Source organism: Canis aureus, chromosome 24, assembly GCF_053574225.1.
Source record: "Canis aureus isolate CA01 chromosome 24, VMU_Caureus_v.1.0, whole genome shotgun sequence".
NCBI classification, from domain to species: Eukaryota; Metazoa; Chordata; class Mammalia; order Carnivora; family Canidae; genus Canis; species Canis aureus.
In genome coordinates, this window is record NC_135634.1 from 45,854,184 (window position 1) to 45,870,510 (window position 16,327).

Below are 16,327 nucleotides of genomic sequence, written 5' to 3' on the forward strand. Positions count from 1 at the left end.
CTCAGCCACGGAGCCACCTGAGCCACCCAGGTGCCCCTCCCCGAGTTTTTTTTTGTTTTGTTTTGTTTTGTTTTTTTAAGATTTATTTATGACACACGCAGAGAGAGAGAGGCAGAGACACAGGCAGAGGGAGAAACAGGCTCCATGCAGGCAGCCTGACACAGGACCCATCCCAGGTCTCCAGGATCACACGCTGGGCCACCGGAGCTGCCCCTCCCCAAGTATTTCTAATGTGCAAACTAGTTTGAGTGCTTGGGTAAATACGTGGCGTGTGTTATTTCACTTCATCTTCCCAAAAATTCTGGGAAGCAGGTCCTGTTGCTGCCCTTTTTTTACACATGAGGAAACTAACACTGAAGAGAGATTAAGAAGCTCCTTTTGGGGAGGCACAGCAGATTGGGATGGGAGCCTGGATTTGAACATCGACTCGATGACTCCTAGAACTTCTGCGTTTTGTTCTCACTGGGGTTCCCAAGAAATGACCCTTCCTTGCTTTCACTGAACCCACCCTCTTAACAAAGATGGGAAGAAAAGGGGGATGATGAGCCGCTCTCTCGTGCTAATTCCTTGTACTCGCAGAGATCCTAGCATCCAGCAGCACAGAAGATTCCTTCCACTCAAACATGATTCCCATATGGGTTACGTAAATGGTTAGATGTTTACTGAATGCTTCATCTTAAAAGCTACAACACAAAGTCCCATTGGGCTGGAAGTCTGACTCCACACCTTACTGGTCTTGTCACTTAGCTTTCTGAGTCTGGTTCACCGCATCTATAAAATGGAGGTGAAGCTTGTCCTACCTGCTACATAAAAACTGTGCATAAGTGCTTTGAAAGCCGTCTGTATAATAAACAGAAGTTGCTCTAATTGCATTCATGGAGATTGAATGGTTTTTCTGCATTGAAAATGGTCATTTTGGGCAGCTCGGGTAGCTCAGCGGTTTGGCGCTGCCTTCGGTCTCCTGGAGACCCGGGATCGAGTCCTGAATCGGGCTCCCTGCATGGAGCCTGCTTCTCCCTCTGCCTGTGTCTCTGCCTCTCTGCCTCTCTGTCTCTGTCTCTCCCTTTCTCTCTCTCTCTCTCTCTCTGTCTCATGAGTAAATTTAAAAAATCTTAAAAAAAAAAAAAGAAAATGGTCATTTTGATGGGGCAGCAGGCGGGTGGGGGATGTAGGAGAAATGTCAGAAGATCATCCTGGAGAAGGAAAAATCTCATTAAATAGCTGTACTGAGTAGTGTGTGCCCCAGGGGCTAGGACTCCAGACTGACCTGAGAGGTAGTCCGGGCTGGAGAGCAAGACAGCCTTTGCCTGTTTTAAGTTTTTTTCAGCGATTGACACCTGGGGGGTCACTTCCAGTAAGCCTGTAGAACACCGGCACTCCTCTCCTTGCCTTCCCAGGCCAGTCAAGTGCAACCCATATCTGAGCCTAAACAGAGAGATGAAAAGAGACTCTAAGGATGAGTGACAGTGTCCCTTCAGCCAGATCCTTCTCTTTAGTGAAAGGAACCTTTAGGCAGGATCTCTCTTGGATACCTCCTGTCCTTTGAAAGACCCAATGTCACAGGGCACCCAAGTCTGGTGTGACGTACTGAAGGTCTTTTTAGAGTCCTTTGACGTGAATAAACATCAGGGTTGGAACCACTTTCCTTATCCTGATTGATTAAATTAACCTAAAGAGTATTTCTGTTTCTGTCCACGAGTTCCATTTCTGTATATAAAGGAGAAGTGGAACTCAAGACCCTTGAAGAAGAATGATAAGCCCTTTCAACAGGAATATTCACTAGCATAAACCCTATCAAAATTTTGTTCTAGAGGGATCCCTGGGTGGCGCAGTGGTTTAGCGCCTGCCTTTGGCCCAGGGTGTGATCCTGGAGACCCGGGATCGAATCCCACATCGGGCTCCCAGTGCTTGGAGCTTGCTTCTCCCTCTGCCTATGTCTCTGCCTCTCTCTCTCTCTCTCTCTCTCTCTCTCTGTGTGACTATCATAAATAAATAAAAATTTAAAAAAAAAAAATTTTGTTCTAGAGCAGTTCTAATCTCAGACTTGAAGGCTTTGTGACAACCCCCATCAAATGTATCTGTTCTACAGGTTTCCCGTGATCAATCTTTTGTGCTGTTTAGTGCCCCTCCCACCTTGCCAGTCCCTGTGTGACTGTCACTCCTAGCTTCTCGTCCTTTGAAGTCCTGTGCCACCTTTTCTGTCACATTTGTTACTTTCAGAAAGAAAATTCATTTTCTTCCTTTGGTTCTCTGCTCTTGTGTTCTCTGACACATTAGCATCTTCTAGCCCATTGCTTGGGCAGGGAACTTCAGATTAATCTTTGACTTCTTACTTACTGGTAAACATCTTTTCATATCACTGCATGCTTTTAAAATCTATTTTTTCACCACTGCCATTAAGAAAAGGCCTGAATTTTTCATTCTGCTTTCATGTGTTGGCTCCAACTTTCATTTCTAGCCACTTAACCAGATCACTCTGCAAGCCGTCCTGCCTGGATTCTGTCATCTTCACCTGTACAACCATCCATGCAAATGAGTAAAGCTCACTCTTCTAATCCTTGTTATACCTGACCCTCTGCTATATTTGAGCTTCTCGAGGTCAGGGACTTTCCTATTTGTACCTCTAGTGCCCTGATCTAAAAATGAAATTTTCCAAATGTAAAAAGGTAAGACTCCCATATTACCTTGAGGTGCATGACATTTCGTTTTTCCGCTGTGTTTGGTTTTCTGTTTTGTTTTCTTCCTCCTGAGATAAATATAGGTAAGCAGGAGACACTCTTGCAGGAGCGTTTCCACAGGTTCCTTCGGCTGGGCCACTCGAGCTTAGGCCAAGAAGCATTGAAGGAGCGTATGTTTCTGAGTTTTGTACGGTTGCTACAATTGCTGTTGTGCAGCACCTAGTACTTTGACACCTAATGAAAGTGAAACTGACTTGGTTGTCTTCGGTTATTTTTTTGGTCCAAATATTTATAGGATATTAAGTAGTAATAAGGTGTATGTTGGTTATAATAAATAACCTATTAAATAATCTATTTCTTTTTCTTTTCCTTTTTAATAGATAACAAGTTGCTAGAAAAGTCAGATCTTCATTCAGTGCTGGCCCATAAGCTCCAAGCTGAAAAGCATGACATCCCCAACAGGCATGAGATAAGGTATTTTGAAACTGTCCTGTGTTGCTTGTGTCTCTTCAGTTGAAACGGGTCTCAGATCACCTGTCACTTCTTTAATTGAGAGGCAAGCCAAGTACTGTTTTCTGTGCTCCAGTTTTTGTCAGTTCCTCTCAAATAAGAACTTGTGAGGCCAAGTCACCAAAATTCTTTCTTTGAGGGTATGTATGCACCCAGCAGTCTTATCAGTAGGTGCTGTAAGCCTGAGAAGTGACTCACGGAGGGTAACTGGGCCAATTCCTCCTTCAGCCTACTGGGTTCATTTTTTTCTAAATAATCACACAGTGAGCATTCTTAAGAAGATTTACGTAGATCTTGTTAATAAAGGATTGACTGGTGCATAAACATAAAGTACTTTTTATACAACCCAGGTCTGTTTGAGCCTTTTTATTTTAGTTTAGTGGTTTTCAACATATTTTAATAGAATATGAAATTAAGCTAGCAGGTTGTAGCAAGCTTTCTTTTTTTTTTTTTTTAAGGAAGATTAGGAAAAACTTGCATTTTATTTTATTTTTTTAAAGATTTTATTCATTCATGAGAGACACAGAGCGGGGGGGGCGGGGGTGCAGGTGCACAGACACAGGCAGAGGGAGAAGCAGGCTCCACGCAGGGAGCCCTATGGACTTGATCCCAGGTCTCCAGGATCATGCCCTGGGCTGAAGGCAGCGCTAAACCATTGAGCCACCCAGGCTGCCCAAATCCACATTTTAATAGAAAGAATATTGTTTCACTAAATATGACATAGATGTTCATGGTAGGGAGTTTGATGTGTTTACATGGGTTATTCGTGTAAACTATTTTTTGAGGGTCATGGTCCAGAAAAATCCAAAAGCTAGACTTCATCAAAAGCAGCTTAAATGGAATCATTCGGAATCCCTGGGTGGCGCAGCGGTTTGGCGCCTGCCTTTGGCACAGGGCGTAATCCTGGAGACCCAGGATCGAATCCCACGTCGGGCTCCCGGCGCATAGAGCCTGCTTCTCCCTCTGCCTGTGTCCCTGCCTCTCTCTCTCTCTCTCTGTGTGACTATCATAAATAAATAAATAAATAAATTCAAAAAAATAAATAAATAAATGGAATCATTCTATAATCTTACTGTCTTTTCCAGATGTTTATCATGTTTGTACATTAAATTTGAGGGTCCATATGGGAACAGGACTCATTACTGCTCTAGAATCTACATACTTTTTTGCATATTCAGACAACATTTAGCAACTGTAAAAGCAGGTTGGTAGTAATTTCAGGGTTTTTTTAAACTCAGAAATTTGAGGTAGCCGAATTTATTTATCCCCATAGCTAAATCTGCTATATAAGTGCCTGTCATCCGTGTTTCCTCATCTGGAGAGATGCTCTCATGGCAGACCAGAGTGGGCAAGAGGAACAGATGGCTCAGCCCAGGTTCTCTTCTTGCCTAATAATAAACTCAAGAGATCCTTCCTGGTTGTGGCCCTGGGAGGCCTACTGTAGTATTTAAAATATCAGTTGCAGTGTTTTGGTGAATTTTAGGTAGAGAAAAAGCCATTTTACCTTTTTCATCTAAGTTCAATCAGCTGAAAACTTGAAACATTTTGTTTCTATCTAGTTAGACTCTTCGTGACTATATTTCTCTGTCCTTTGTTGGTCAGCCAAGCTCATTTGCTTGGTAAGGTGCTATAAGCAAATTTACAATTCTTTTGACTAAATATCACTGGAATGATAATTTAATTAGAGATCCTTCCTTTCCTAAAAGCTTGAGTCTCTAATCAGGCCTCTCCTTCTGACCGCCTTGTTTCTATTAATGGTGTCCTTATTTTCCACAAGTCATCTATGATTTCTTTTTCCCACGGTGTCCTGCCCTTCCTCATTGGTAGTCACTCAGGCACATTCATTCTTTACTCACAGTCTCTTTTGCATCTGTCCCTTAGTCCATTGAGGGAGACCAGCTCAGGGCAGTATTTGGTGGTGCCATAAGAGTGTTTACGGAAGACGGGCCTGGTTGTTTCCTTCTCCCTTCTGTTTCCTTAAGTTCTGCCCATCTCATCCCAGTTATTCTTAAAACACACTACAGCCCGTGCTTAAAAAGCTTTATCTGGATCAATTATCTGAGTCCCTTCAGAAGTGTTTTAATCCCTTTGCTTTCAGCACAGAAATAGTTGACTTCAGTCATTTTCTATGTGTGGCTCCTAGGTGGCAGCATCTGGCAAGTTGTTAGAAATGTAGAATCTTGGGCCCACACCAGACCTACTGTTTCAGAAACTGGGGGGTAAGACCCATAACCTGTACTTAGGTGATCCTGCAAACCACTGCTTTAGACCATGGCTGCTCAGGAGTTTTTGTCATCTATCTCCACCACCAGGCATGTAGTGAGTGACCTGATGATGGCTCTTTAGAGGAAGGGACTAGTTTTACATTTGCATATTTCACTGTGCTTTGCATTAATATAAGAGGATTTCATGAAAGTAATTTCTAGTTCTTCTGCCTAATTTAGGATGGCTTCTTGTACAGTGTGTTCCATTTTCTAATCTCTTGGCTTCTGTTTCATGCGTGAAGATTGGGTAAGTATTAGGTTGCCTCAAAGGATGAGGTATTAGGATGTGCTTAGAACATATCATAAAAATACCTTGAGATCTCAAGGGTGAAGTAAGGAGGGAGTGTCACGCTGCTCCCTTTCCCCTCTTGTTTTTTATAGCCTGAGAAAGGCACGTGGAAAAGGCTGTTCTTCCCTCTCCCTATGGGTGCTGGTGTCCTACTTTTCCAGCATCTTCCTCATCTCTGCCTTGTGCTTCCCCTGGGTAGTGGTTTAAATGTCTTTCATCTGATGGTTCTCATCCAGTCCCGAACTGAAAAACCACAGTTCAGTCACCTGCTGTTTCTGACCTAGGATGCAAACCCCTCGGAAATCTCCCAAACTATATTGAATCTTGAGGGTGTCTGAACTCACTCTGGTGGCTTCACATCCGTTTGCTGACAGCTTCTGCTTGTCCACCTCTGGCTTAGACTCCATACTTGACGTGTTTCCTCTCCACACACCCCCTCTGGTGTCCACACTGCACTCTTCAGGCCTCTTCCCAAACCTGCTCCTCCCCCTAGTCCTTCCCATCTCTAGGTGGCACCTGCATTTTATCAGTTGTTCAGGCCCAAAGCTTTGGAGTCCACGTTCTTATCTTTGTCTCAGATTCCACAGCAACTCAAAGACAAATCCTGTGGGCTCTCTCTTCAGGATGGATCTGACCACATCTCACTGCCTCTACTGCTAGCACCTTCATCTAAGCTGGACTGTAACTGGGCTCCTGTCTCAACCCCCTGCACCCCCCACCCCACCCCAATGCAGTCTGCTCTCCACCCAGCAACCATAGCAATCCTTTTAAAACTTAACTTATTCCTCTGCTCACAACACTATGGTGGCTTCTAGTCATGCCTCGTAAAAGCCACAGTCCCTAGAGGAGCCTGGGAGGCTCTGCATGGTCTCCCCACCTCTTCCCTGACCATCTTCTCTACCCTCCTGCACGTGGAGCTCCACTCATACTTTCTCCCGAGGGTATCAGCTGTGCTGCCCTCTCCAGGCCTTTCTGACACTTGATGTTCCCTCTGTGCACGAGGGCCCAGCTCCCAGGTACCACGTGGCTTCCTGCAGTGATGTCCTTCTCTCAGAGAAGCCTTGTTTGAATGCTCTGCACAGACCAGGACCCCTCTTGCTCCGTCCCCTTCCTCACCCTGCTTAGTTTCTCTTCATGGCACGTCTGTCCACTGGACCTCATCTATTTACTTAGTCATCATCTATCTGCTGTTAACTGTTTATCAGCTACATGAGAGCAAAGCTTTGTGTTCACTGTAGTCATCATCTGTCTGCTGTTAACTGTCTATCAGCCACATGAGAGCAAAGCTTTGTGTTCACTGTCTTCTCCCCAGGTCCAAGGTCAGCGCCTGGCTCATAGTTGGCTGTCAAACATTTGTTGAATGACTGGACCTTGTCTCCTCCACGTTTACCTAAACTTCATCTAGATCCCATGCTTTGTTCCTTATATAACCTGCGCTTTGAGTTGTGGTTGGTCTGTTCTACCATGTTTCTCACATTTCCTGCTTTCTACTTAAGGTTTGTAGTGGCATAGAACGCATCAGCCTGGAGAAACTGCTCTGTTGGCTGTGTTGTCACATACAGGTTCCAAATCTGAAGTTACTGTTTCCCTGCCCAACTGAAGAGGTTTGGGGTCTGATTTTTTTTCCCCCTTTCCTTTCTTTTTTGCATATTCTCTTCCTCTGCCTGGTCTGGGGACTTAGTCCTGGACACGATGGCGCATGGAATGACGGTCAGCTACAGGAAATGGCCCAGCTGAGGATCAGACACCAGGAAGAACTGACTGAACTACACAAGAAGCGCGGGGAGGTACTGAGAGCTACCACCACCGCCACTCCCCCGCCCCCACCTGCCTTCTGCTACCTGCCCTTTGCTCTGCACAGGTCCCATGGGGTAGGGTAGGGGGTAGGTAGGAGGGACACAGGTGGGCAGGTGCTTACACTAGAATGTGCAGCCATCCTGGCTACATGTGACACCGCCTTCTCCCTGGGAATGCACCATTGGGAGAGCTGAGGGCTTTCCCATCAGCAGGAGGGCAAGCTGCTAAGGTACCTGTTGGTTGTCACCCTCCCAGGTGGCATGAAAGGTGCAAGTGAAGAAGCTTCGAAGGAAAGGAGCCTGCTGCTTGTTCCAGGCTGGTGTCACTGATACCTTCCTAAAGCATTTGAAAATGAACCCTGCAATTTCTGAAAAATTCATTAGGAAGAATGAAAAAGTCCTGGGCTGTGATCATCCTGGGTGGCGATTTGATGGCAAATTATGAAAAAAATGCAGTTTATCATCAGTGCAGCTGAATTGGTCACTTTATCAGCTAGAGAATGTGAAAGGTGGCTAGGGTAAGGGTTCGGACGGGTCCTCAGCAGGAACCTGGCAGTGACCTGTAGCACTTCTCCTCCTTGCCTGAGCAGGGAAGAGCACACGTTCCCATGAGCATCCCCATCGGTCCTCCTTGCTGCCACTGAGCTCGTTTCTTCCTGGTGTCTTGGCCCTATCCTATAGGGCACCCTTTTTCCCCTTAAAAATAAAAGAGCCCCCTGTTGTTTAGTTTCCAACTGAGGTCCTGAAATGTCTCTGACAGAAGTACTCTTTCCTTCCCTCAGTTAGCTCAATTGGTGATTGACCTGAATAACCAAATGCAGCAGAAAGACAGGGAGATGCAGATGAATGAAGCAAAGTGAGTAGAGACGATACCTGCGATACCTCCCTGGGGGCTGGTCATGGGGTTGCACTTTTTGTTAACTCTACTCTTGTGGGCGGGGCCCGTGGTGATTGCCGGCAAATGGTTACCACACGGGACTCCTCAAGAGTGCCATTTCTGTGCACATGCAGCCTAGGAATTTTTTTTTTTTTTTTTTTTTTTGCTTTAAGGATGGCAAAGGCAAGGAGGGGGCCCTCAGTCTTCCAGGTTCACAGCATGCCCCTGGGAAATACCCTTGACCCCTGTGAGGATCCGCAAAGCATTCATGGCTCTCCCTGTGGCCACTGCATAGGAGAGCTGGCATCTTCTATGATGATGGGGCCAGGGCATGTGAGTGTGGCCCCTGGGAACAGGGATGAGTTTGTGGGCAGGATAATTCTTGATCGGGGGAGAAGCCTGGAATTCCAAATCCTAGGACCTTTGAGCTGGAGGGGAGTCTGGGTTTCATCTATGCCTTTTTCCCTCACTTTGTAGACAGGGATCTTTAGAGGCTTAGAAAGACATCGTTGTTCATGGAGTGATAGAACCGATGGAATGTGCAGATTTTCTAGCCTCCTTTTAAGCCCCTCTTACTACTCTTTAGGCATCAAAAGTTCCCTCTTCAAATCCTACTTTTCTAGTCATTGATCACCTAGGTGAATTTCACCCTAAGTAGTTCCTCTTCTTTTTTTTTTTTTTAAAGATTTCATTTACTTATTCATGATGGGGGGCTGTGCAGAGACAGGCAGAGGGAGAAGCAGGCTCCATGCCGGGAGCCCGATGTGGGACTTGATCCCGGGACTCCAGGATCACGCCCCGGGCCAAAGGCAGGCGTTAAACTGCTGAGCCACCCAGGGATCCCCAGTAGTTCCTCTTCTGATGGGCTTGTCCTATAAACCACCAGAGCTGGTCTTGGCTAAGTGAGATCTTTGTAAACGTAAAGAGTCCTACGTGGCATCTGGTGTCATGGGTGAGGTTATTGTTGGGGGCCCACACTCACAGAGCTTCACCTGGCCAGGTACTCCAGCTCCCTCACGGGACTCTGGAGCGGCCCCATTCCTGTTCTCCACATCCTACTTTCAGAATTGCAGAATGCTTGCAGACGATCTCTGACCTGGAGACGGAGTGCCAAGAACTACGCAGTAAGCTTCAAGACCTCGAAAGGGCCAACCAGACCCTGAAGGATGAATATGATGCTCTGCAGATCACGTTTACTGCTTTGGAGGAGAAATTGAGGAAAACTACTGAAGAGAATCAGGAGCTGGTCACCCGGTGGATGGCTGAGAAAGCCCAGGAAGCCAATCGCTTAAATGCAGAGAATGAAAAGGATTCAAGGTGAGACATCAGTCCACAGTTAGCGATTTCCATTTTTGGTAAAGTAGAGCCTGGTTCTCTGTAAAGGTAAAAACAAGCTGGCAGCTCTGATGAGGGGGGATGGGATGAGCCAGCCAGAACACGCTAATAAAATAAAAAATCACAGTGGTGCATGTAGAAGAGATTTGCGTTTATAAGAACACTTATAGCTGAGAGTGGAGGATTACCTTCCAAAAGGGCTTTGGCCCGTACAATTTTTGCCAGTGAATTCTTTCAGTTGTTTCAAGGAGAAAAGCTATTTCTTGAGCAATATAAGATAAATCAGAATTAGAAAAAGATTGGTCTTTTTTTTTTTTTTTTTTTTTTGAGAGCATATGCATGTATTAGGGGCAGATGGCAGATGGCAGGAGCAGGTGAGGGGAGAGAAAAATCTCAGGTTCTGCACCCAGTGAGGCTCCATCTCACAACTCTTGAGATCATGACCTGAGCCGAAATCAAAAGTTGGGTGCTTAACCAACTGAGCCTCTCAGGCATTCTGGAGCCTTTTTTTTTTTTTTTTTTTTTTTTTTTTTTAATTCACTGCAGACCTACTAGAATTTATCCCAGGAATTAAAAGATGGTGTATCTGGAAATCAATTAAATCTATCACCTTAGGTGATAAACTATAGAAACACTTGAGTATACCACAAAAATGCCATTTGCTCAGACTCAGTTCCCAATCCTGATAAAAACCCTTAAACTTGGAACAAAAGCTTTTAATAAAAATATCTGTCTGCAACCAACGGCTGATAGTGTGCTTAACACAGACACCTTCCACCTCACACACCTGGAGTCAGTCCTGGTGGAGGGAAACGTGTTTTGAACACTCCCACAAAGAGTCTAACACACATATCAAAACCACGAATGGGAAAAGGAGGGGCTCACTGTCTCGAACTCAGACTGATGTTTTGGCCATCCAACCAAAGAGGACACAGAATGCAAGGCCACTAGAAGGGGCAGGGATTCATGCTCATCCACCTAGAAAGCCTAAGAAAATCTACTGAGAGAACTAATAGTAAGTGGTCAGCAGAGTAGGATTTTAAAGCCCTGTGTCCGTAGTCTAGAATTTGAAAAGATTATTGCAGTTAATCTAAAAGAATGAAAGTAGGAAAGAGTCTTAGGTAACAATGAGTGCTAATCCTACCAAATGATATATTCAAGTAGACTTCATTCAGAATCTGTATAAAAACCGAAAACATAAAGTAGAAGTAAAAAACGTGATTATCTGCTTTTTATTTTATGAAAAATTTCTAAATAGTGTGAGGACTTTCTAAACCCTAAAACCAATAGAAATAAAAAGAGGACTGTATACAGTTTTCAGATTTCTTAACACAAACAGCCAACGAGCATGTACGATTGTCCTCAAATATCCTAAGGTCCTCAGGCGGGTGTGAAGCACAGTTGGCTCGTGTGAGCAAGAGTGCACGTCGTCAGTACATCTGGGCCAGGGGGAAAGCACCGTCATGTTGTTTGTGGGAAGCCTGTCCCACCACCTCCTGCAGGGCCCCTGGACAGGACCTGAAACATGTTACCACTTGTTGGACTTCATCCTAATCAAATACTAAGAATTGGTCCTTACTCACTGTAGTATAAAATAAGCAGCAGTATCTTCCTCATGGGAGAAATAAGTCATGGTATTTTCATATGGTGCAGTTTTACAAAATCCTCTGAAAGTACACAGTTTAGGAATACTAGTGACGTGAGAAAATGCATAAAATTAATGTAACTCAAAATAGGATAGGAAGTCTTTTCATAGGACACAATTCAAAATTTAAATGAATTCAAAAGATTAAAAGGAATTGTCAGTAATAGTGCGTGGTGAGACTGGCTTTTGTTTTCTCATACTTCCCTGTTTTTTCTAACTTTCTTAAGTTTCTTTTATTTATTTATTTATTTTAATTTTTTATTTATTATTTATGATAGTCACACAGAGAGAGAGAGAGAGAGGCAGAGACATAGGCAGAGGGAGAAGCAGGCTCCATGCACCGGGAGCCCGATGTGGGATTCGATCCCGGGTCTCCAGGATCGCGCCCTGGGCCAAAGGCAGGCGCCAAACCGCTGCGCCACCCAGGGATCCCAAGTTTCTTTTATATTAAAAGAATGAGCTGTCCTTTCTTACTCTGTCTTGTTTCTTTTCTTTTCTTTTCTTTTCTTTTTTTTTTTTTTAAGATTTTGTTTTTAAGCAATCTCTACACCCAATATCGGGCTCAGACTCACAACCCCAAGATCGAGAGTCACACAGTCTACCGACTGAGCCAGCCAGGCGCCCCTCATGTTTAAGTAAAACAACTTGGCCTGTGCCCTGGAGTGAACTCAGCAGGGACACTGGAAGTCATAGTGCAGCGTGTTAAACACCTGCCAAGGGAGAAGCTGCAGGCATGTGGTTAAGCTAAGGAAGGGTCCTTGGTCCTCAGGGTAGACAGGAGAATGATGCACACTTCCTACAGGAAATGGCATGGGAGGCATATTCCATGTCTGCTCTCATTCCTTACTTTGGAATGTTTTCCTAGGTATTTACCTTGGGTGTATTATCTGGTTGCACAGGTGGGGCCCAGGTTTCTTTACTCAGTCCTTTAGGAGCGTTCCCTCCTTGTGCCAATCCCTAGGTTAGGTGGTCTAGCAGTCTTTGTTTACCTGAATGATAGCATGATACGTGTCATGTTTTGAAGTAGCTGTTTGTGGTCTGCCTCCCTCACTAGGCTCTGATCTGTTCTCATGGTCACAGTGGCTGCTGTGTAGACACACTCAGGGAATATTTGAGGTTTCTTTTCAGCTATTGTGATGAAGGAGGGGCTGCAGGTGCTTGTTGCAGGTCTGTCCTTCATCCCTTGTTTGCAGCAGGTGCCTTTCCAATAGAGGGGTGTAACAAGCCGCACGTTCTGGTTTTCCCTCACAGGTAGTTAGTTCATAGGTCATTTATTCCAGCTAAAAAAAAAATCATTAAATTTTGTCATTTGTCCTGTAGAACTTAGTTTTCATCTTCCAGATAGAAAATTAACAGTATAGTGGAACCTGGGTGGCTCAGTCGGTTAAGCGTCCAACTCTTGATTTCAGCTCAGGTCGTGATCTCAGGGTTGTGAGATGGAGCCCTGCGTCAGGTTTCGTGCTCAGCAGGGAGTCTGCTTGAGATTCCCCCTCTCCCTCTGCCCCTCCTCCCACTTGTGTGCTCCTTCTCTTTCTCTTTCTCTAATAAATAATTAAAATCTTAAAAAATAATAATAAAGCTAAAAGTATAAGCTACAACTTCATCCCTTCCCATGACTCAGATATGCCACCTAGAGGACTCCCCCCCTGTTTTGAAAATTAACACCGTGGTAGAAGCTTAACCAAAAATTCCAGCAGAATTCTTGACTGGAGCTTAATAGCAGAATTCCAGATTGGGGTTCTCCACATACAGGATGAAACCACAGAGATGAAATTGCCATGGAAAAGAAAATGAGGCCAAGGTTAGAAATTAGGGAGATCCAGAATTTAGAACTTGAAGAGAGACAAAATTTGTTCTGAGAAGGGGAAATAGTGGACTTGACTGTTTGGCCACATTAAAATTTGTCCAGAGCCATCGACTCTTGATTTTGGCTCAGGTCATGATCTCTGGATCCTGGTATGGAGCCCCATGTGAGGCTCTGTACTCAGTAGGGAGTCTGCTTGAGGATTCTTTCACTCCCTCTCCATTTGCTCTTTCCTCTACTCTCTCTAAAATAAATACATAAATCTTAAAAAGAAATTTTATTCACAGCCAAGAGACGTGTCTTTCCAGCCCTGGTAGGTGAAGCCATGTGTATTTTGACAGTTTCAAGAATGTCAGACTTCAGTTTCCTTATTTGTAAAATGGTACTTAAAGCATCATAACAAGGATTAAATGAGCTAAAACCTAGAAATAATACCAAGTTAGGCACAACTAAATTCCAGGTAAATCTTAACTGTTACTATTTGTGCTCTTGATATGTTGGTATTAGACTATTTGCTGCAGAAAGCCAACTCTTGACCGTGACTAACCCTGGATAAACCTGACGTGCCTTTCTGTCCTGAGAGGCCCAGGGTCACACAATGAGCAGGCTTCTCCCTTGCTAGTTCACTGCTTTCTCTAATGACATAATCCCTCTTCTGGGCTTTGCTCCGAAATCCTTTATAACAGGGTTCCTTACTGATGTTACTGGTGTGGGTTTGGGACTTTGGTATCTTTGCCCAGGGCAGTTATTTTAAATGCACTGAATATTCAGATGTGTTAGAGAACTAGTAGCTTACTGAGGGCCGAAACGCCATGCTTTCTTTAAGCAGACGTAACTAGTGGGCTTTTCTCAATAGGAGACGGCAAGCCCGGCTGCAGAAAGAGCTTGCAGAAGCAGCAAAGGAACCTCTACCCGTTGAACAGTAAGTAGAGCTATTCCGATCAGAACTGCTCTTAGTAATTTGATTTGCTCTTTTAAAATGGCTTTATAACATTTTTATTTCTGTAAAACCATTTTATAGATTGTAGAAAGGAAGCTAAAAGATTTAAGGGAGCCACTAAACACACTGGTTCCCTCCCAGAAGTTTGTTCCCATTTATGCTCCTCATCGGCTGTGAGTGTGAGTTCTGCACCCTGAGTGAATGGCTTTATTGCTGCTTTCCTCTTGACACTTTGATCTGCTTTCTACCCCTTGTTGGGCCTCCTGCAGTGTATCGCTGGGCTGGGATTCTTTCTCTTGCTCTCAGTTCTTATGTGTAACTTTGATTGGAGGTATGGGCAAACCTTTGAAGCCTAAGTGAAAATGACAGTCTCTTGGAGCAAAAGGGATTGAATCTGTTAGGAATGTTCCATGATCTGGAACTGGGGTGGAGGGCCTTCCCCAAGATCTGAGGTTTTGTGTTAAGAGTGGTGGATGTTTTAATGGCTGAATTCCCTTTGCTTCTAGTTCATGACGTGTTCCTTTTCCACTGAAAAATATTACAGAATATAGTATTAGAATTGTGAGTTACTGGGTTTTAAAATGTTTCCTTCCTTATAAACAGAGGTGGCTGGTTTTAGTTCAGTTAGGAGTCATCCACCAGACAAAGTTTTAATTTATAAGAAAAGAAAGGTTTTCATACTAAGGCTATGCTTTGATTTAGAATATGTACACTTCTTCTGTACTCCAAGATGTGAAAAATAAATCCCAGATGTATTTTCCTGACACTACAAAGTAAATAAATGATTGACCTGGAAATGATAGTTTACAAAAGCTTCATTTGTCTGCCTCCCAATCGCAGCATAAACAGGTGACTGGGTGCTGCCCAAGATCTCATAGAAAGGGGCCGAGTGAACCTAACCTAGGAGTGTCTGGCTGTAAAGGCCTGTTCTGAATCTCTGTGCTTCCACAAGAGTGGAGTTTCTGGGGGCAAAGGACACTTCTATCTTTGAAGGGCTGTGATAACCAGTTGCCACGTTCTGGTATTTTCCTGTGGCCCTGGGCTTTTGCACAGTTCTGAGTGTCTTCATGCCTGTAGCGTTCTGAAAATATTTACATAGGCTGAACTCGTGTTGGCTACTCTTGCTATCTCTGCTGCTCTGTTGTCGCCCTTGTGCGAACATAAGTGCTCCCTCAAACCAAAACCACGAAGAAAAGAAAGGCCAGCCTTGTTCTCTTTCTTCAAGCCTGCCTTTGTTCTTCCCTGCATCCTGACTTAGACTGGGCTCAGTTGCATGGAATCCTAAAATCAGTAGCCAGGGAAAACAGATTTACTTGGACTTGGTTTAACTTGCTTGATAAGTTAAGTATATATTTACATAATCCAGATAATCACGGAAAAATATTACTTTCAGGTTCTAAGTCCAAACATTAGTCTTGGGTTGGTTATGTTTTATTATTTTACTTATCTGTGAAGATTGCAACTTGGTAGGAGGTCATTAAGGCCAAAATAATTTCTTGCCTTCCCCTCAACCAGGAAAAGGCAGAGAGGAGAATTCCAGAGGTACTTTGTATCTGGGACGGAGTAAGGCGGGTAAACAACAGGGCATTTCTGTGGCCTGATTATTTCACATGAAGCATGATGGATTCCCCAAATGTCAGAAGCACCAAGTGTTTAAACCTAAACAAAAAACCCAGAGTCAGAAATGAATAGCATTTAGATTTTGCTTTCCTGTTTTTATTATTAAAATGGTGTTTAGGGCAGCCCCGGTGGCGCAGCAGTTTAGCGCCGCCTGCAGCCCGGAGCGTGATCCTGGAGACCCGGGATCGAGTCCCACATCGGGCTCCCTGCATGGTGCCTGCTTCTCCCTCTGCCTGTGTCTCTGCCTCTCTCTCTAGCTGTGTCTCTATGGATAAAAATAAATTAAAATAAAATAAAATAAAGTGGTGTTTAAAGCCAATGTTAATGCAACCATTGACTTCATTGCTCTTCCAGCAATCCCTTCTCTTACTCACCTGGATCCCCTCCCTGCCCTGTTGTTTTCTTGACTGCGTAGCTGTCCAGCGGTCTTCTGCCGCTCAGCCTTTCTCGTGGGAACCGTTTCTGTAGTCTGCTTGTTTGTGTGCAGGAGCCTTTCAGCTATGAACCAGACCTCTGAAGGAAAGAAATCTGCCTTGGCGCTGGATATGTAGTTATAAACTTAATAAATC

General features: G+C 44.3%; 1 protein-coding gene across 5 annotated transcripts in view; it reads left to right on the forward strand.

Annotated features, from left to right (window-relative positions):
* The window catches only part of ATG16L1 (autophagy related 16 like 1), a 39,367-nt gene that overhangs the window by 1,117 nt on the left and 21,923 nt on the right, over nt 1-16,327 (forward strand). For 3 of the 5 annotated variants that reach the window (XM_077869275.1, XM_077869276.1, XM_077869279.1), the window contains exons 2-6: nt 3,059-3,152; nt 7,423-7,528; nt 8,320-8,393; nt 9,480-9,731; nt 14,055-14,120. In XM_077869275.1, coding sequence (XP_077725401.1) covers nt 3,059-3,152; nt 7,423-7,528; nt 8,320-8,393; nt 9,480-9,731; nt 14,055-14,120 — 592 coding nt within the window. The remainder of the gene's footprint in view (nt 1-3,058; nt 3,153-7,422; nt 7,529-8,319; nt 8,394-9,479; nt 9,732-14,054; nt 14,121-16,327) is intronic. The other 2 variants (XM_077869277.1, XM_077869280.1) reach the window with 1 other exon arrangement.